The 21,723-nt window shown below is 37.8% G+C and overlaps 1 protein-coding gene across 1 annotated transcript in view; it reads right to left on the bottom strand.

Moving 5' to 3' along the window:
* Positions 1–427: 427 nt before the first annotated feature.
* The window catches only part of LOC128621715 (glutamate receptor ionotropic, kainate 4-like), a 40,621-nt gene continuing 19,325 nt past the window's right edge, over positions 428–21,723 (bottom strand). The window contains exons 5-11 of the mRNA XM_053647670.1: positions 21,389–21,562; positions 20,875–21,040; positions 20,258–20,483; positions 19,063–19,191; positions 18,853–18,971; positions 8,525–8,566; positions 428–1,778 (exon numbers count right to left, since the gene is read on the bottom strand). Coding sequence (XP_053503645.1) covers positions 1,389–1,778; positions 8,525–8,566; positions 18,853–18,971; positions 19,063–19,191; positions 20,258–20,483; positions 20,875–21,040; positions 21,389–21,562 — 1,246 coding nt within the window. The 3' untranslated portion in view covers positions 428–1,388. The remainder of the gene's footprint in view (positions 1,779–8,524; positions 8,567–18,852; positions 18,972–19,062; positions 19,192–20,257; positions 20,484–20,874; positions 21,041–21,388; positions 21,563–21,723) is intronic.

Here is a 21,723-nt window from a genome sequence, read left to right as displayed (position 1 = left end):
GAGTTGAGCTATATGGCTCTTTAGAGATAAAATAAGTTTTTTTTCTGTTCATTGTAAGTTCTTCAGAGCAGGTTAAAGTGAACCTTATAAGGTTCTTTGTGGGACTGGAAAAGGTTCTCCTGGCATCACTCTTAAGAACCTACTTTGGTTCCGTAAAGCACTAAGTAAGTTTTTTTTTTTTTTAATGATAACCTTATGAGAACTTATGATAACATTGTTCCTTGTGGCACTGCTGTGAAGAATAATTTCTGGGTTCTTTGTAGCACCAGTAAATAGATGGTTCTCTACAGAACTTGTGAGTGAAAGGTTCTTTGTGCAATTTAAAAGAGTTCTCCTATGACATCAGCTTGAAAAACCCTTTTAGGTTCTAATTGAACCTTTATTTTTAAGAGTGTATAGCAAATCTGTGTGGACTCATAATGGAACTTTCGCTTGTGTGAATTAGGAGTTTAGGTTGAAACTGTGCTGTGGACATGATGAGAACTCACTGTTCTCAGTTTTAGACCAGAGAAATATGAACATGGGAATGATTTTTACTGAACACTTTTAAACCCTTAAACTACACTTGTAAGGCAAATATTCCCAGAACCAGTCTTACGTCAGACAGAATCATATAATTCTACAGTCTCATGCTTGAACAACCAGAAACGATCAACACGACCAAAACCTCTTCCAATACAACCTAAAGCCTTTACAAACATTGCTGATAAGGGTTTTAAAATTGCCGCACAAAATAACAGAAATGGAACAAAATAACAGAAAATTTCTCTCTGGAACTCTCAACAAAACCTTCACACGTCCATATCAAAGCTCTATCTTTTTTTTTTAAATAGAATATCACTATAGTTAAAAAGATATCATCATGGTTGTGTGTTCAGTTCTCTTCGCAGTCATATCCTCAAGACCATGTAGCGGGACAAAAAAAAAAATCAATACCAGGTTTATTCAGCACTTAAAAAAATGCTTCCAAACTGCGATGAAGTGTAAAGTCTTCACAACTAGTTCCCTGTGGCTGTCATCAGTAAAGAATGCCTCTCCGCTGGTTGAGGAAAATAAAAGGTGTAATCATGATCATTGTGAGAACAAGAAAATAGCAATTGCAATCATCTAGTAATAGTACAACTGTGATCTCACAACCAAAAAGGAATAATTTAAAGTAAAATCAACAGCACAGTAAGACAAAAAAAAAAAAAAATGCTGCATAGTACAAAGCCCCCCTTCTGTTTGCTGCAAAATGCTATTCAGGGCAGATGATGGAGAGGGCAGTGTATACAGAGATTAGACCCCATTCCAGCTTTCGGAAATATAAACATATCTTCAAATCGAGTTTATCTGTTCCTCAATCCCTACTCTTTTACAGACTCAGTTTAGTGAAAAGCCAGTGTTTGTTATTCAGGTTCACTGCTGTTGGTGGTCTTGTCCCACTCGAAGCTATCATCACTGTGGGTGGGTGATGCCCGTGGGGTCCCTGGTGGGTGCACCCGCAGCCCCTGGAAGCGTCTGCACTCGGGGCAGATGCGGATGTGGCTGCAACCACGTGCCACAATGGCCGCCTCCTGTGCCAGTTTGTGGGAGAGTGGCTCTGACAGTCCCGTGCCTGTGCACAACCTGCCATTGCTGAGGCTGGTCCCTGTGGGCCGAGCACGTCTGTCCTCTGTGGGTAGAGGATGCGGGCGCAGAGCACTGGTGCCACCGCTACGTCTCCGTCGCAGCTGCAGGCTGTCCTGACACAGCACGATGCCTTGCAACTCCCGCAGCATCTCCTCACACACTGACAACTGAGAAGCATATACACATGGAGAGAGAGAGAGAGAGAGAGAGAGAGAGAGAGAGAGAGGCAGGGGAGGCTCACTGATACACTGCAGCCAGAGTTATTAGAAGACAAAGTTATTACACAACCCATTCTCAAAGAAAAAAAATAGCATTCACATATTTGCAGCACCTTGCATACACTGAATAGTAACATTCAAGCACACGCTGCATAGCGACATATCAAACTCTCACTCGAATGCTTTGCATGTCATGTTCTGCACCAACGTATGTATTTTAACCAAGCTAACCTCTATCTCTATGCTATTTGTTTTGATATGTAATAAATTTTGATATGTAATAAATGCTTTTACTTCCTTTGTGTGTAGCCCACTTCAAGCATGAAATTTGTGATTTTCACAACACACTGTATGATTAGACTCACCGGGCTCATGATGATTCTCCTCTCGAACACAGTTATTTTTAAAATGTGGATACTTTTTAAGCTGTAAATTCTTTAAGCTACTGAGATTACAGATCATTTCTGAGTTTTGAAAATCCCCGCATTACTGTACCATGTTACCATGTGATTTGCAAGCATGATTGTGTTTGCAGAGAAGAGGAGAAGTTTCATGAGATTGGTAAGTTTATATCGATAAAAAATTCACCTATCCATCCATTTTCTGTACCGCTTATCCTACATAGGGTTGCGGCGAGCCTAAAGCCTGTCTCAGGGAACTCGGGGCACAAGGCGGGGTACATCCTAAATGCGGTGCCAACCCATCACAGGGCACAATCGCATACACACTCACACACCCATTCACAATACTGACAATTTAGAGATGCCAATCAGACTACAATGCATGTCTTTGTACTGGGGGAAGGAAACTGGAAAACCTGGAGGAAACCCCTGAAGCATGGAGTGAACTCACAACCCTGGAGCTGTGACGAAAATATGCTAACTACTAAGATACCGTGTCCCCATCAATATAAAATTACTTATTATATATCAATCTTATTCAAGTAGCATAGTGGTGGGCTTAAATTACATTAGTGCAGAATGTCGCATACAGAATATTTGCGTGAAAGTCCTATGTGACGTATACTTGTCCCAGAGCGTTGATATTCAACGGATAGAAGGTGCTGCAAATAAGTTGCATGTCAATGTTTGTTTTTTTTCTGTGAGACTGGGTGGCTATTAGGAGAAACATAAAAATAATTAAAGTGACACACAAATTATTTAAAGTGCACCTATTATGGTTTTTCAAATATTACCTTTCATGTAGTGTGCTATAGAGCTGTTTGTGAAGGTAAAAAGTCTGCAAAGTTTCAAAAACCAAATCGCACGACCAACAGAGTTATTGACTCCCAAAAGAAGGAACCGATTCTGAACAGCTGAAACGAGTCGTTATTAATTCCAGACTTACTTCCTGTACTAACCTACATAGGTTTGTAACAATAAGCTCCGCCTCTGGTCTTCATCTGTTGCTCGCTAACAGACAGAGCTGAAACTTGTTATGGTAGTGGGCGTATCCTTTTTGAAAAGTGCTGACAGCGGTAGACCAATCATAACAGATTGGGACATCTGACCAATCAGAGCAGAGTATGCTCTCTGAAATTTTGGAATGAATCCTTTAGAACGGATCATTTAACGAGTCCTTTGTGACACTGGGGGAAAAAGGTAATGCTGCAGTTTAAATTATGAGCACATTAAAGTGCTTTTTGACCTTGGATGCATGTAAATCTATGGTACGAGACATTTAAAATAAAATTAAGCACGTTTCAAAACCATAATAGGTGTGCTTTAAACTGTAAACATACAATATAAAGATATCTATATTTTGTGATCTGAATGTGTGTCTATGCAGATATTAAAGAGTCATCTGCAAAGCTTCACCTTTGAACAGAAGAATTATTTCAGATGTATGGAGACGTTTCTTCACCATTATCCTTAGATTACTGGAACAATGACTAGAATGAAATTCAAACTCATGTAGCTTATAATGTAACTCTTATAAATTAGGGATGATAAACGGTAAATCCATAACAATTGAATGGCACATTTACTATAAGAAGTTAGAAGATACCCTCCAATTTGTACTTGATTAAACAAAAAGGCAGGTCCAAATCTTATATGTAGTATTCATAGTAATATATGATTTTCCAATTGTGAACTGCTAATCTTGACTTGACATAACTTTTTGTTATTATAGGATTTGGGAATTGTGTATATTGTTGGCACATGATTTAAATGCAGATATACTGTATATTCGTAACGTATCAATTAAAGAGTAATTACATGGCACCCAAATACAGAGATATGTATTATGCGAATTAGTCAAACAATGTACTGCCCACATATGAAAGCTCTGGCTAAGCTCAATGCAACAGGCGTTTTCCCTTGGTGACTAGTGTCTACAACAACTGCAAGCACATCTGTGGGGTAAGAGAGCAGTGTGAAAGCTGTGAGGTTGAATGTGTAGCATTATTAATACTAAGCAAGGAATAAAACACAGCAAGCATGCTTATAGGTGGTGGGATGTGGCCTGACATGAAGCAGAGTTTCTGTGACTACTCAGAAGTGGATTATTTTCCTCATGACCTCACAAACAGCTTTTTCTCTTCAGCTATACTATTGCTGAACTCAGCTTCTAAGCATAAACATTCGCATTAGACACATACTATACTGCATTGTATGTTACTGGTATTATCTGCAATTATTTGCAAGTACTCGCACTTTAATGAAATTATGTCATTACTACAATTATTTAAAACAGGATGTTATTTGTAGATTATTGCTACTGTATTTGCACATCTGCATTCATTGTAATCCACTGTATGTATCTACTGTATCGTATTGCATGCATCATGCTGTTTGCCTTTACCTGTACACTGTTTATCTCAACTTACTGCACCAAAATTCTAATATATTTAATTTAACTTAGTTGCCATTTGCATTACTGGTATGCATCATACTGTTTACCTTTACCTGTATACTGTTATCTTAACTTATTGCACTATAACCTAATTCAACTTATTTTCTATTTGCACTACTGGTCAGATGCTAACTGCATTTCATTGTCTCTGTACTCCTACTCTGACAATGACAATAAAGTTGAACCTAACCTTACCTAAAGCAGCACATCCCAAAGTGTTTTATTCCTCTTATACTAAAACATGTATTAATAAAGGACAGACCATTTAAGGTTAAGTTTAATGTTGGAATGTCCATGCGACAGGTTACCTCCTGTTATCATACAAGATGCTGACACCTATCAATCCTTTCATAAATGTTAATTAAACATGTCCTTACAGAGAATTTCACCATAATCATATATAATGATTATACACGGTACCCAAAGTATATGGACACTTGACCTTATCACCCATATGTGGTTCTTCTCCAAATTGTTGCCACAAAGTTGGAAGATGGAGCCAGCTCCATCAAACCTCTTCAAATGATTCAGAATGCAGCAGCACGCCTCGTCTTCAACCAGCCCAAGAGAACCCATGTCACACCACTCTTCATCTCCCTCCACTGGCTTCCTGTAGCCGCCCACATCAAATTCAAGGCCTTGATGCTCACCTACAAGACCTTGTCTGGAACAGCACCCCCCTACCTCAACTCTCTCCTGAAGGCTTACGTTCCCTCACGCAATCTGCAATCAATCAACGACCGACGCTTAGTTGTACCTACTCAGCATGGCTCAAGGTCCATTTCAAGAACATTCAAACTAACTGTTCCTCAGTGGTGGAATGAACTTCCAACCTCAATCCAGACCGCAGAATCTCTCACCATCTTCAAGAAACAGCTAAAGACCCACCTCTTCCGTGAACACCTAACCAACCCCTAAAAAAATAAATAAAATAAAATAAAAAAAAAAACTACTCTGGCACTTACACCTCTACTCTGTGCAATTTGCTTCTTCTGGAACTCAATTTAAAGATCTTGTATGGTAGCACTACTTGTATTGTTCTCTGCTTGATATATCACTTTGCTTGTATTTTCTCATTTGTAAGTCGCTTTGGATAAAAGTGTCTGCTAAATGAATCAATGTAAATCTAAATCTAAGAAGACAATTGTATAAGATGTCTTTGTAAGCTGTAGCATTACAATTTCCCTTCAGTGGAACTAAGGGGCACAAACATTTTCCATCATGACATTACCATTGTGCACAAAGTGAGGTCCATATAGACATGGTTTGTCAAGCTGGGAGAAATTGAGTGCCTGACCTCAACCCCATTGAACACCTTTGGAATGAACTGCAACACCGACTGCACCCCAGGCCTCCTTGCCCAACATCAGTGCCTGACCTCACTAATGCTCTTGTGGTTTAATGAGCACAAATCCCCAAAGCCATGCTGAAAACTCTACTGGAAAGCCTTCCCAGAAGAGTGGTGTTCATTATAACAGCAAAGGGGGACTACATCTAGAATGGGATGTTCAAAAATCACATACGAGTACGATGGTCAGGTGTCCACAAACTTTTCAACATATAGTGTATATTTTTATTTGTTGCACGTTTGTTTAAACAGTTTAATATTACCCTTAGATTATGGGTATCATCCACAATACAACTCCCTGTGAATGAGTTACTATTGTAGAAACGCAAACCTATTAGAACAAGGACAGTAATACAAATATGAGTTTTGAATTGATACTGAAAATGAATCAACACATTCTGACCAGTCAGATTTGAGAATTCATGAGTAGTAACTCAAGATAATAAATTCATTAAGCCATTAAAGTAACGTTAATTAGCACTATAGCCATACATACTGGTGTTAGTCTGTTAATATTTGTGTTAAAATTAAAACAATGTTACAAAATACAGAATGCTATTACTAGATTAACATTTAATCTTTCTGCCCTTATCACTGTAATAATTATAAACAATTTAATAAGTAAAGATTAGCCAAGATTCACTTATTAATATATAACCACCTAAGCTAAGGACATGCTATTCAATGACTTTAAAATTCCCTTCAATCACAATCTAATTTTCTTTACATGTGCACGTGGAGCTCCAGGAGCTGCATGTGCTCCCTCAGCCAGAGGATCTCAAATTGATAAGGCTCTTAGCTGACTGTTTGCTCATCCAGCTCATTATTGTTATCGCACAAGGGTGATTCTGGTGGAGAGAAGTCTTCCACTTTAAATGATCTCTCCTCCACAAAATTACTCTATGAAGCATTGCTATCTCAGCTGTTATTAGCATAAAGATTTATTCCTGTGTGCTAATGGTGACGATTCTGCTATCTCGCCCGTTCAGTTAATCTGGGTTTACACCGTATGATTTTCAGCCTGATTTTGCTGATAAAATCACAGAATTCCCTGGTTGTGGGTTGAGATTGGGGATCTTAGAATACATAATGTGACATGCTCATAATGTGATGGGCTATTACGACTACATTTCTGGCAGAGTCAGAAATGTTTTTATAAAAATCTAAGACCGTGACCGCTGCTATGATGCTCATCTAAAATCCACTGATAGGACGCCAGCAAATGATGACGCAAAACTCACAAGTCAGCTACAAATACGGTAGTGACATAAACGAATCACAGACAGAAATAAAAATCCTTATAATTTCAAGCATAAAAGTTTCGTTTTTCTGCACAAGCCATGGATCACGCTGTTTAATGACATCGGCAAAATATACAAATTTTCTCTAATCGCAGGTCTATCATTAGAGGATCTTCATCATGGAATCTGTCACAGAGATCACGTTTACGCACAGTCTCTTATAAAATTCTGCCAAGATTTTATTGGGATCATCTCATACAGTGTGACAAGTGATAATCTTAAAAGACCGCTGTAATCTTTTAAAGTGAAAGCATAAAACTGGGTTTTACACCACACACACACACACACACACACACAACCGCACTTTCAAATCTGCAGAAAAGATGGGGACGGTAACACTTTACATTAACAGTAAAACAGAGTCGCATAAACAGAAGCTTTTAGGCTTGAAATAATAAGGATTTATATTTCTGTCTATGTTTCATTTATGTGTCACCAATGTCAGTACCATATTTGTAACTGACTTGTGACTTTTGCGTCATCATTTGCTGTCCTCTTATTGGTGGGTTTTAGATATTAATTAACACATAGGGGTAAACTAAGTCAAACATGCTCTGTAAGAAAGAATTTGTGAATTATGAAAGTAATCCAGCACATTCCAACGATGTTTGTGTACACAGCTGCATATGAAAAAGAATATAAGCCATTTGAAATTATGCACTTTTAATTCATATTTGTTCTTATAGAGCGTGTTTGATTTAGTTTACCCCTACGTGTTAATAAATACATTATTTAACATAGATGTACTAAGGTACTTAAAGTTTGTGATTAATACATGCCTTAACTCATCATTAGTTCATATTTAAGTAAGTATTAATTCAGGAATTAGTGCATGATTATTGATGTTATTGATATTATATGATGTACTGTTATTGTAAAGTGTTACCCCCTTATGGGTAACTAGCTACATAACACACATGTAGATAGTTCCTATAAACAATCTACATTTTCTAATCAAACTCGGTGCCATCATGGTAATTGTAGTCCAAGACAAATAGATAAGAGAATAAGTTTTATAGTGTGGAGGAAAATACGGGAAGTTCTCTGAGGCTAATTGACTTGGGTTTTAACAGTAAGGTGCAAAAAAAAATCATTATTTTCTGCAGGGAAAATATCAGTGAGAGTGTATTTTCTTTCTGCAGAGTTGTACTTAATGTTGGCATGTTAGCTTCTTCGGATGAACAAATTACCTTAGCGAGCTGGTCAGAATGTGCATCCTTCTCACACTTGTTCTGTGGACATAATTGTATAGTTAATCATATTTATGTCGCCTGAAAGTGTGCTGAAAGCTTTAACAGATTAGATAGGTCATAATAGATTATAGAAAGGAATTACTTGTGTGTGTTCTGTAAGAGTTATGCAATTAATCACAACGATGGTTCGTGTCAGAGCGGAACAGAGGTCTGAGTGACTGGAACATCAACCCCATCAGTTCCTTGGTTTTTATAACAGAGTTAAATATTAATTTTCCTGCTAGGGAAGTGAATGTGGAGCAGCTAAGGCCTGAGTAAATCCTGTACATGCGTTCATTAGGGTTGAGGATTTATTATTTTTTTTGCTGAAAAATTGCTGAAAAGGATAAAGCATTCAAGGCATACACAAAATCTAGAAAAAATATCAGGAAAAGTAAAAGGAAATAGCACTTCTGCTCATAAGTCCAATTAATGTTTGCTGTAGTTTGTAGGCACTCATTATTAATTAGACTTATGTTCTTAAAATATCCTTTAAATGTTTATCCATGTAAAGTTCTTTCTTAATTAAGCTTTCCCTTATTCGAGCATGTCATACAGCATTATCTGTCGCAATTACACCAAAATTACATTAATTAATTAATCAATTAATTGATTAATGTAAACCCTGGATGTAAATAAATACAGTAGATGAAGCAGACAATATGGAGGGAAAATCATATCAACTACACTCTGCCAACCACTCACAGTCATACCTGAAATTTTGTGAACATAATATATAGTATAAATTTTACAGAAATAATCGAAATCTGTCTCTTTCTAATTGAAGTATAATCTACATATTTTCAGGCTTTGAGGAATATTGCAAATGAGGCACACTAATATGCATGGAAAACATACTATATAGTGAAGGTGCAAAAAGAAGTGAACCCTTAGCTGAACGACGCACATCAAAATAAAGCAGGATTAGGTAAATGACACAGTGATAAACAATTAACGTTAAACAATTCTACCAATTAGATAGCTATAGCAATTAATTTCCTATAATGCCTTCGTCAGAAGAACTTCGTACTGATTTCCGTGACCCTTATCTCTAAAGTGAAAACTGGACAAAAACCATGTTATCAAATTGCCCCACAGCATAATAGAGCTACTGGCTTTTCTTTTACTTTGCCACCGGTCAGTATACAGTTATGAGTGATAAATATAAGTCTGGACCTGCTGACAGGTTAAAGAACGGTCTAGTAAGAAAAGATAATGTGTTCTGGAATGGCCAAGCTAAAGCTCTAACCTAAATCCTACTGAGATGATGTGTAAGGATGCGAGGAGGAATCCTTCAAATCTCACAGAGTTGGCAGCATTTTATAAAGACTAAAGAAATCCCTCCAGCAAGATGTCAAAGACTAGTAACTGGATATAGAAGGTGACTGTATGGATTTATTGCTGGAATCACAGTCTAATAAGCTGAATGCAAATCCTTTTTTATGCATAGGAAGCCTTTATTCTGGATATTATTTTATATATTCATTGTTCAGAACTGAGTTACGCACACTAGCAATTACGCACACTAGCATTCAGACCTCAGACATAATTATACACTTAAACCTTATTCAGAATTTACAAAAGAATGATGGACAACTTCTGGAGTTTGCATAGAACAGAGATGTGTCTCACATGTACATGTGAACCTGATCTTTGGCATTTTTATTTGATATCATTATAGTATATTATTTTGTTTGATATCAGCTTAAAATGAAGTGAAGTAGTCCAGGACCACTGTCTGAGTTTGATCTAAACACAACAGGGCTCTTTATGATTTGGGCTGTATAAACACTCAAAAAACTATGGAATGCCATTTGAGACCAATATTATATAGTATATAAATATGACACATTATTATAGTAATGTCAACAAAAAGTTTTTTTTGGGTTTTTTGCACATAGAATGGTGGGATCTATTTAGATGGTTTCTATATTGTTAAATTAAACCAAATTAGTAACAATTTAATGCATAATTACAATTAGGACTGTTCATGTAGCATTATACTAGACTCCTATTAGATTTATTTCAATGTTTCCCCATTCATATATCACTGAATTAGTCTTTTTTATTTTAAATTGTCTCTTGCTTTATGTCAGTTCATACAGGATTTTACAGAGTTTTTTTGTGATTGTTGTGGGCAAAAATACTTGATTTGTGCTGTAGCTTTTTTCAAAATTTGTGATGCAAATAAAGTTTTTTGTGGTTTTTTTTTTTTTTTTTTGCAGAAAACTACTTGATTTGGCGAAATTGCAATTGCACAAAACTGTTTTGCATGGTCTTTCACAGTGATGTTTGTCGGTATATGAGACCTCCAAGCTGTACTCATGTGCAATGCATGTTAATTGAATTAGCCTGAATGTGCATTGTGATGACGTCACATGATGTGTCTTGGCCCAAATCTGCAGAAAATCTGGTGTAATTTGGAAAAATGTCAAGCTTCTCTCAATATTATAGAGTTTGCTTGATTTTACGTTAATTTCTGTGATTACAAAATCGTGAAATCCAGGGACTGCTTTGTATTACATTTGGCAGCAAAGAGGGAAAAATATTTTCTTCTTTAGTCCATGTTTTCTATTCCCTGTCTCAAGCCTTTCTACTCAAGACAAATCTAGGAACCTCGGATACATGGACTACACTTAAGTAAATCAATTTAGGCATGTGTGTAACCCATTTCTGAATATGGGTAACTTTCCTTGTATAAATATTGACATAACCTTTAGACTTAAGTTGTCAACTCCGAATATGGCTCTGAGAGTTCAGATAAATACTTCTAACATGATCATTAAAGTGCTCGAAAACCATAAGGCATGAGTGTCTGGTTTATTTGGTTAAAGTACTTTTTTAATGAAGTGGTAGGGTTTTTATATCAAAGTAGAGTGTAGTTGATTCAACATGGTTTAGTTTAACACTCCAGGGGTAATGGTACATCATGATAATGTGAGGTTATTGAGACACTGGGGCATGAAATCTGTAACAGTTACATTTCTTGGATGAAGTAAATTGTTTCCCTACTTACTGTAGCCTGTAACTCTACTGAAAAGTCAAATATACAGTACATTGTGTGCCAGCTCATGGGCATACTTTAAATGTATGAATAAGCAAACATATAAACACGTCCTTGCCAATACACCGGGCACAGTGACCAGACTATAAAATATACATCATAAAAACACACTTTTATACACGTTAGGTTTCCTCTGGGCCGTGTATCAGTCTGTTAGCAGAAGACTGTTTCACTAAAAGCCTGAAAGGACTGACATTTAGTTTTAGATGTGATGTGGCCATTAGACCTGTCACAGTTGCTACATAATTACCTAATGGGCAATATTTGAGCTGATAATGATGAAATACTCCAATTCCCCCTCCCCCGCCCCCGCCCCCCACATAGAAAATCATGCATTTTACCTTTTCTGCTCTTGTACAATATTTATTGTTTAGTACGTTCTGTGAGTTTCAGTAATAGATTTTATATATTGATTATTATTTTATTAACAATTTGCTTAGTTTATATAAAAATTTGTGTAAATTTTATTTAAATATATTAATTGAATGTTGAAAAAATAGTTTTGCATGTCCATTCATATGTCACTACAGTGAGGGAAAAAAGTATTTGATCCCCTGCTGATTTTGTACGTTTGCCCACTGACAAAGAAATGATCAGTCTATAATTTTAATGGTAGTTGTATTTGAACAGTGAGAGACAGAATAACAACAAAAAAATCCAGAAAAACGCATGTCAAAAATTTTATAAATTAATTTGCATTTTAATGAGGGAAAAAAGTATTTGACCCCCTCTCAATCAGAAAGATTTCTGGCTCCCAGGTGTCTTTTATACAGGTAACGAGCTGAGATTAGGAGCACACTCTTAAAGGGAGTGCTCCTAATATCAGTTTGTTACCTGTATAAAAGACACCTGTCCACAGAAGCAATCAATCAGTCATATTCCAAACTCTCCACCATGGCCAAGACCAAAGAGCTCTCCAAGGATGTCAGGGACAAGACTGTAGACCTACACAAGTCTGGAATGGGCTACAAGACCATTGCCAAGCAGCTTGGTGAGAAGGGGACAACAGTTGGTGCGATTATTCGCAAATGGAAGAAGCACAAAAGAACTGTCAATCTCCCTCGGCCTGGGGCTCCATGCAAGATCTCACCTCGTGGACTTGCATTGATCATGAGAACAGTGAGGAATCAGCCCAGAACTACACGGGAGGATCTTGTCAATGATCTCAAGGCAGCTGGGACCATAGTCACCAAGAAAACAATTGGTAACACACTACGCCGTGAAGGACTGAAATCCTGCAGCGCGCGCAAGGTCCGCTGCTCAAGAAAACACATATACATGCCCGTCTGAAGTTTGCCAATGAACATCTGAATGATTCTGAGGACAACTGGGTGAAAGCGTTGAGGTCAGATGAGACCAAAATTGAGCTCTTTGGCATCAACTCCACTCGCCGTGTTTGGAGGAGGAGGAATGCTGCCTATGACCCCTGGAACACCATCCCCACCGTCAAACATGGAGGTGGAAACATTATGCTTTGGGGTTTTTTTTCTGCTAAGGGGACAGGACAACTTCACCGCATCAAAGGGACAATGGATGGGGCCATGTACCGTCAAATCTTGGGTGAAAACCTCCTTCCCTCAGACAGGGCATTGAAAATGGGTCGTGGATGGATATTCCAGCATGACAATGACCCAAAACACATGGCCAAGGCAACAAAGGAGTGGCTCAAGAAGAAGCACATTAAGGTCCTGGAGTGACCTAGCCAGTCTCCAGACCTTAATCCCATAGAAAATCTGTGGAGAGAGCTGAAGGTTCGAGTTGCCAAACGTCAGCCTCGAAACCTTAATGATTTGGAGAAGATCTGCAAAGAGGAGTGGGACAAAATCCCTCCTGAGATGTGTGCAAACCTGGTGGCCAACTACAAGAAACGTCTGACCTCTGTGATTGCCAACAAGGGTTTTTAAACCAAGTACTAAGTCATGTTTTGCAGAGGGGTCAAATACTTATTTCCCTCATTAAAATGCAAATCAATTTATAACATTTTTGATGTGCGTTTTTCTGGATTTTTTTGTTGTTATTCTGTCTCTCACTGTTCAAATAAATCTACCATTAAAGTTATAGACTGATCATTTCTTTGTCAGTGGGCAAACGTACAAAATCAGCAGGGGATCAAATACTTTTTTCCCTCACTGTATATTATTCGAGAGACATACTGTAAGGTCAACAGAAAAGATGATTACATTTTTAATCACAATTTGTTCATGATCAGGATGTCCTACTGATATTATATTTACAATTATTTAGGAAAAGTGCAAATACAAACTTTTTAAACTTAAATGTAACGTATGATATAATGATATTTTAAACATATGTGCATAATTCAGATAACTTGTAATGTACAATGTAAATAAAACCAATATAATAGACTAATATTAGATGCTTATTTAAATATTTCATTGTATTATATTTGACAGCAAAGAATAAATGTTATTTCTATCCTCAGTCTACCTTTTTTAATTCCCTTTTTTTTCTGGCTTAAAAGCAATTGCATTTGTTTAAACCCTTTAACAGGCAGCTCAACAACACAGTTGCACACATTTATCATTGTGATTCCAATATATATTGTTCATAAATCCATCTCCAACTTTTCCCTTTATCTCAAGGGATTACAAAGAGTGTTTAACAGAATACATTCACAGGAGAGCACTTTCAGTAATTGAAATATAGCTTTGAAATCTGTATGAAAACTGGACGTTGATATCACCAGCATTACTCTTCATTCATCAAGTTATTGAGCTAAAAATTCAAAAGTTAACAAACAGATAAAACACATACCTTGTTTTTGACTTTCCATTCTTCACATTATGAAGGTATAATATTACAGTCATGCCCCTGTATTTATGTATGAGCTGTGTATAAAATGTATAAAATGTGTTACCGCATTCTCACTAAGTCTCTAAACCAGTGGTTCTCAAACTGGGGGTCTGATTACAATGATTACAAGGGGTCGCGAGATGGTTTGAAAAATAAAGTTTCAGTATTTTCTGATTACAAATAAATATTATTTGATTTCTAAAGACAGAAATGATTAGAGTAAAAAAAAAAAAAAAGTTAAATAATATTTTGTGACTCTAAGATAGGACATCACCGTGCGGCGACTGCTCACTAGTTATCACTACAGCTCGCAACTGCATGTGGAAACCGCAACTGCAAAAATAGATAAATTTGTAATTCGCAAGTCTAAAAATGTTGAGGAAATTGTGGACAGTCTGCCTGAGTCGCCTGAACCGTGTACCTCTACTAAACACAAGAGCAAGACCCCGTCTGACCAGTGTAGGAAACGTTGGAAATATCAAGAAGAATTCATAAAGTATGGATTCACTTGCTCTACTGTCAACAACGTGGACTATCCTCAGTGTGTGTAATCAGTTCAGAAGTACTTGCCCATGAAAGTATGAAGCTTGGAAAAATGCAGAGACATTTGGAGACAAGGCACCCTACTTGTGTTGAAAAACCTTTAGACTTTTTTCGCAGAAAACAGAAGGAATTACAGATTCAAACATGCACACTCGCACAACAAACCCAAATTACTGCTAAAGCTCTGAAGGCACCTTATGAGGTGGCATACTTGATAGCACAGTCCAAAAAGCCATACATGATCTGGGAAACCTTGATAAAGCCTGTCGCTGTGGCTATGTGTCGGACTATGCATGGTGAGAAAATGGCAAGTCCCATTGTCGAAGGACACGATAGCTTGCCGTGTTCATGATATTGCAAAACACATTAAGAGTCAATTGATTGATAGATTAAATGGAAAGAAATATGTGTTACAGGTCGAAGAATCTACTGATGTGTCTAATTCTTCTCAGTTGACAGCATTCATCAGATAAACATTTGACAGGAAACTGCATGAGGAAGTGCTCTTCTGCTCAGTGCTGGAGGGGACTTGTACACGCAGTGACATTTTCACCAAGTTGGACACCAAACTGCAAGAGATGCAGCTTTCATGAGATAACTGTGCTGGTGTATGTACCGATAGTGCAGGTGCAATGGTAGGTAAAAACAAGGGACTCAAGGCAAAGAAGTGGCCTTTTTAGAAGTGGCTCCTCATGTTAAGTTTACACGCTGCATCATTTACTGTGAGTCTCATGCTAGCAGAGCACTTGACATTGAGCTTAATAGTGTTCTTAAAGGTGCAATCAAAATTGTAAATCACATAAAATCACATCCAGTAAATAGTAGACTGCTAGCCACCCTTTTCAATGAGATGGGCTCGCAGCACGAAGCGCTGCTGTTTCATACCGAAGTCCGGTGGTTATCTTGAGGGAAGGCACTCAGCTGGATTTACGAACTGCATGAGGAAGTGCACTGATTGTTGAAAGAATCTAAATCTGCATTCGTGCACCACCTGACAGATCCAGATTGGTTGTCAGAACTTGCTTATTTGGCATGTATATTTGAAAGGCTTAGCAAGCTTAATCTGTCAATACAAGGTCCAAACACAAACATCCTGACAATGAATGGGAAAAGGTATTATGGAGATGTTTCCTGAGCTGGATGGACATCTGGAGAAGAGTGGACAGAGTCTCGGCAACCTCAAAATACACATCACTGGTCATCTCCACGGCCTTTTGGAACAATTCCATAAGTATTTTCCAAAAGAAATGCAAGCAGAACTGTATGACTGGATACAGCACACATTCACTGAAACTAGGAACTAACTGATGATTAATGAAACTAATCTCCCCACAAATCTGGAAGATGCTTTGCTGACGCTGTCCTGTGATCGAACATTAAAAACATTAATTTCCAGTTCCACACTGCCTGAAGTTTGGAAAATAAATACCTATCACGTCTTGATGTTGAGTATGATCTGCGAGTAGCCCTGTCCAACATCAGGCCACAGATTAAGCTTATGTGCTCTGAAAAACAAGTGCACCCATCCCACTGAAAGGTAAGTCTCTAAATTAATTTTATATACAGTAAATAAAGTGGAAGTGGATTCAACATAGTTAAATGTTGCGAAAGACTTAAAACAACCTTTTTTTGGTTTATTCTTTGTGTATGCTGTGGTAGTGGGGGTCGCGAGTTCTTGTCAATGTTAGTTTAGGGGTCGCTGGCTTAAAAGTTTGAGAACCACTGCTCTAAACTGAAGTGACTTATCAGGAGTTCACTGCCTGCTGTCAGTCAGTGATTTATCAGCAATTTCATGAGCATGATGTTTTAACAATGTTTCACAATCATTATCAAAATGACAATACACTGAAAATATATCAATAAACAAGAAACCCGCAGTCACGAATGATAGTTCTCAGGGTTTATTTCCCATATTTAACAAAAAGAACAAGCAACAAACTACAGTAGGCTAGCTCACAAACTGAGCAACTATGGATTAAACGTCTGTGAGCCTTTTTTTTTTTAACTAAAATATGTACAATAAAGTTTCCAAATATGTGTGTAGGATATGTAGAATATTTTAGTTTGCTGTATTTGCTTTTATTTATTTATTATCATCATAATTAAAAATTGTTTTTTTAAAAATAGATTATGTAGAATATTTTAGTTTGTTGTATTTGCTTTTATTTATTTATTATCATCATTATTTTTTTATATATATTTTTTTTAAATAGAAGGTCATAGTCATGGTCTCGTCCTGTCTAGTGTATGTGGGAGACTAAATACCTACAAATATTTGATTGTAATTTCACATCTAAGCACTTGGAAATGTTTACTATCAAAATTCATTAAATTTGTATATGTAAAAGTAAAACCATATTACTGGATCATTGTGTTAGGCAGAGGTGTTTTGCATGGGATGAGATAATTGTGGTGCAGTTCATTGCTTATTATTCTCTGTGTAACTGTTTTCAGTTTTCTGCTGCTTTCAGGTTGTCCTGCAACTCTTTTGAGTGGCTGCAGCTTCTCTCTTACCTTCCTTATCATTAGTCTGAGAATGTGTCGTGAAATCTGGGACAATTAGTTGTGATTCCATGAAGTTTCTGCCTGCATATTATCAAAACAATTGTATTGAGAGGGATGTTCAAGGTCTTTACTATGGCTCTATAGCTTTTTTCCACTTAATAATATTGTCTCTGATAACTTTAAGAAACTCCTTCACCTTTACCATGATTGCAGCTTGTTGCATGAAATCTTCCTAGCCAATGGAAACCTCTCTTATAATGACACCATGTGCAATTTGCACAAGAACATTTTTGCACCATTTATATCTAGAACTTTATTTTAATATAACCTTTCTGTCTATTGTGTTTGCCTATCAATTTAGTTAAACATATCTTTGTTTATGCTTATAAATGCATATACTTATAAATACATCTGCTGTGTGCACTAATAGTTTAGAAATTTACTGTATGGACTGGGATGAATTGCATGTTTCTATGTTGAATTTTTTTTTTTTAACCAAAGCTTAATTTTAAAGAATTACAAGGGCTAAATGGCACTTCACTTGAGGAATCACCCTTGCATTGATTCTTTTACACATAAATTATACTGCTGGTTGCTTGTTACAGCTATTTTTAACAATATAAATGAACTGAAAGCCCACAACTTCTGTCTCTTAGTTATTGCCATGATGGAGAAACTTGTGGGAGAGGCTTTCAAGTTTGAATGACATAAGCAGACTAGAAAAGACTAAAACAAAGCTGAATGCTTAACAAAAGTTAATCAACTCCCACACAACTCACTTCATTCAGACACAGCAGACAGATGGTTCCATGATGTGGGACTGTTGGGAGCTCGGCATTTTATGCTCCTCTGACACATTTGCTCAAGCTCAAGGAAACAACACCATTTGCATAATATTCTCACACCTTTTTGAAAGCCTTTTTTTTTTTTCTTAAAACAAATTACCTAAAAAACATTTATTCAAACTCTTTTAAGAGTATACACTCACCACAAACAAATCACAACTTGGGGTTCTACAAACACAATCTGACATTGTATTTATCAAAAACGTGTTGTTTGTTAAAACAATCAGTGTGTTCGTTAAAATACATGTTACTTGTGAAATAAAAAAGAGCAGAATTATACACTTATATGTATTCATGCCAGAAATAGAAGCTAGAGAGATCACCGCTTGGGAGCACCTGTCGAGTTGGTACAGCCAGTGGAGAGAAAGCACCAGTGTGAGGTAGACTCTGTGGTGTGTGTGCTGTAAGGTGGAGGGCTTGACAGGGTTTGGGACAGGGGAAGGGGCTCAGGAAGTGAGGCGCGTGGCCGGGGAGAAGGACACAAAGCAGAGGCAGGTAAAATAGCCCTCTCTCACCTCTGTTCCTGGAGTATGACGCAGCATCCATACAAACTCCAGTACCGCCATGAAGATAGCAATTAACAGGCCACAGACCAGGACTACAAAGATCCCACCGATATTCTCCATGCCAAGTCCTAGCCAAGAAACACACACAAATACAAATAAGATTTATTCATGCAAAGCCTAAGACACATAGTGACAATAGATTAGCAATCAGCACTTCACCTTTGGCTCTATGGTCCTCCTCCTTTGGACACTTTCCACCTTCCCACCATTTCCTTTTTAGGATCTCCAACCGGTTCTCTTCCTGCAGTCTGAGGATGGCCAGGTCAAACTCATCCCGGTACACAGAGCCTTTACAAACACACATGTGTATTCATCATTCAACACACCTCAAACAGCTCAGACTGACTCCATTTGGAGACAACCAGTTATTTTTCCACTACAATATTGCCTTTAAACAATATTAAATTGGGCCAACTCCAGAATTATTGGCATCCTTCAAGAAAATGGTTGCATAAAATAAACAATGTTTGTTATTATTCTCCACTACTAGTGGAGAAACTACTTACCATTCCTCTAACACCATTTTCACATGAACTTTTTCAAAGACCTCAAAAGTGTGCAAAACATTTTGACAACCCTCAGGAATATTTTAAATAAATGCAAACTATATTGTGATTTAAACTGGGATTCTTAAAAGCTTCAGTATCAACAACCTCAATTGTTGATATCCTTTGACCTGATTTGAGGTTCCACACACACCCCCTTTATCATCCAGCAAGACACCAAAGAACACAACATAGACAGATGTTTATTGACCTGAATATGTGTAGAGTATATATAAAAATACACGCTGATGCATTGTGGTTGCTTTGCAGCTAGTGTTCTAAGGGCATTTGTGAAGACTGAACATTTTCTACCAAAGATTTCTTACCACAAAATCCTGGTTGTCTCTACCAGTGGGTTACGTTTTCTAAGGCTGAACATACACCCAAATCCAAAGATTTGACGATGAGCCAAACATACTTCTAAATTGAATGGTTTAAGAAACACAAAATCAATGTTTTGCAATGACCATCTCAGTATCCAGATTTGAGCTCTAGTGAAAACCTGTGGTCTTAAGAGGATAGCATGGAGGAGTGTTCCAAGATCCCTCTAAATGGTTCTTCAATCTAGTTTACATTGCACTAAGTGGTTTAAGTGGTTTAAGTGTCCCTCCACCAAATATCAATTGAGGGGGTGTCAATAATTTGGAAATTTTGTTTTGCTGAAAAACAATTTAGGATTCAGTATTTTTATTTTTTTGTTGCAAAATGTCACTTACTGCATATGTCATTTAATTTTCATAATGGGTGCCAATAATTCTGGAGCTGACTGTAAATATAAAGCAGAACTTCATTATCCCTGTGTTCCTCACCCAGAGACATTCCAATGCCATAGCCCTTGGTGTCCAGCAGACCTCCAATCTGTGTGAGATTGCAGTTGCGTTGCCTATAGTACTCATTCATGGTGCTCTCTAGTAGGTACGCATAATTGGAGTTCAGTACACGGGCGATACCCTCCTCTGTGCTCTTCACAAATACACTGGGCTGCTTGGAGTGCATGAAGTTCCACATGCGCTGGTACGTCTGGTAACGCGAGTTCTGAACAGAAAACGAGAAAGATCAATTTCTGATGCGTTTGCAGTCCGCCACTTTAGAGAGCTACAAGCTTGTATATTCAGTGTAGCTTATATGCTTAAGCAGTATGATGGATGAAAATAATCAAGGACCTGCAAGCAGACTGACAGTCTGGAATGTGTGTGATAAAGAAGAAAAGGCGCAGGAAAAAGCGACACTGGCTCAGAAAGCATCACATTAAGATGATGAGCATGTCTTCTCTAGGGAGAAAGATGTTGAGTTGTGTTGACACTAAGCCAGTAAGCAGACAGAAGCCCAAGCAGGTATGAACAGCACTGACATTTCTGACAAGGCTGCTGACACGGCATCGATTCTGGCATGCTTTACTGTCTCTCGTCCTTGGAGGATAAATTACCTGGAAGAAGGTCATGGTGGAGCCACCGTGCATGGTGCCGTACTCTATGGCTGTCTGATCTGCCAGATCATCCACAGACTCGATGGGAACGTCCATCCTCTGGACAGTGAGGAAGGCAGCCAGGTTAGCCGTGTAGGAAGAGATGATGATAAGGGTGAAGGCCCACCTGTACATCAAATGACAGAAAAGTAGATACAAGAGAAAAAACTGGAGCAGAGCTACTTAACTGACATCAAAGGAACTGCCCCAAAATACCCCTGTATTATAAGCCTAAATATACCCTATGCTCAAAAAATACCCCTAGCTTCCTTTTATTCTCCAATGACCATAATGTGCAGAAGTCTGAAAGGTCTGTGGAAATTATTGCACAAAAACATGGTAGGAAAACAGACCAGCGGAGTAAAGGAATGGATGTATTGCTTTCATCTAACATGAGTGGTCACTAGGGTTAGGAGAGAGAGATAGAAAGTGTGTGTGTGTGTGTGTGTGTGTGTGTGTGGGGATGTGTCCTTACCATACTCCACTGACACAACGTGTAGAGAGAGCTCGTGGAGCAATGGTGGAACCTTGTTGCATGAACCCCCCTACTGGGAACCAGAAACTGTTCCCCAGAGAGTACTGATTAATGAGGAGACTACAGCGTCCCTTCAGACAGGGGTGTGGATTGTACCATTCGTAGGGGGTCAACCTGAACTCCAGGAGAAAGCGACACAGAGGGGAGAGAAAAAAAGTCAGGAACAGGAAAAGAAACAGGAACTTTAACAGACAAAGCATGAAGTCATTATTGTCCCTGGTAGCTTTGCAACCTGTTTTTTAAGTCCCAGCGGAGGAGTGTGAAGTACACATGCT

The sequence above is a fragment of the Ictalurus furcatus genome, chromosome 17 (assembly GCF_023375685.1).
Source record: "Ictalurus furcatus strain D&B chromosome 17, Billie_1.0, whole genome shotgun sequence".
Taxonomy (NCBI): Eukaryota; Metazoa; Chordata; class Actinopteri; order Siluriformes; family Ictaluridae; genus Ictalurus; species Ictalurus furcatus.
Note: the sequence above shows the minus strand (reverse complement) of the source record. Positions and strands in the feature narration are given on the sequence as shown.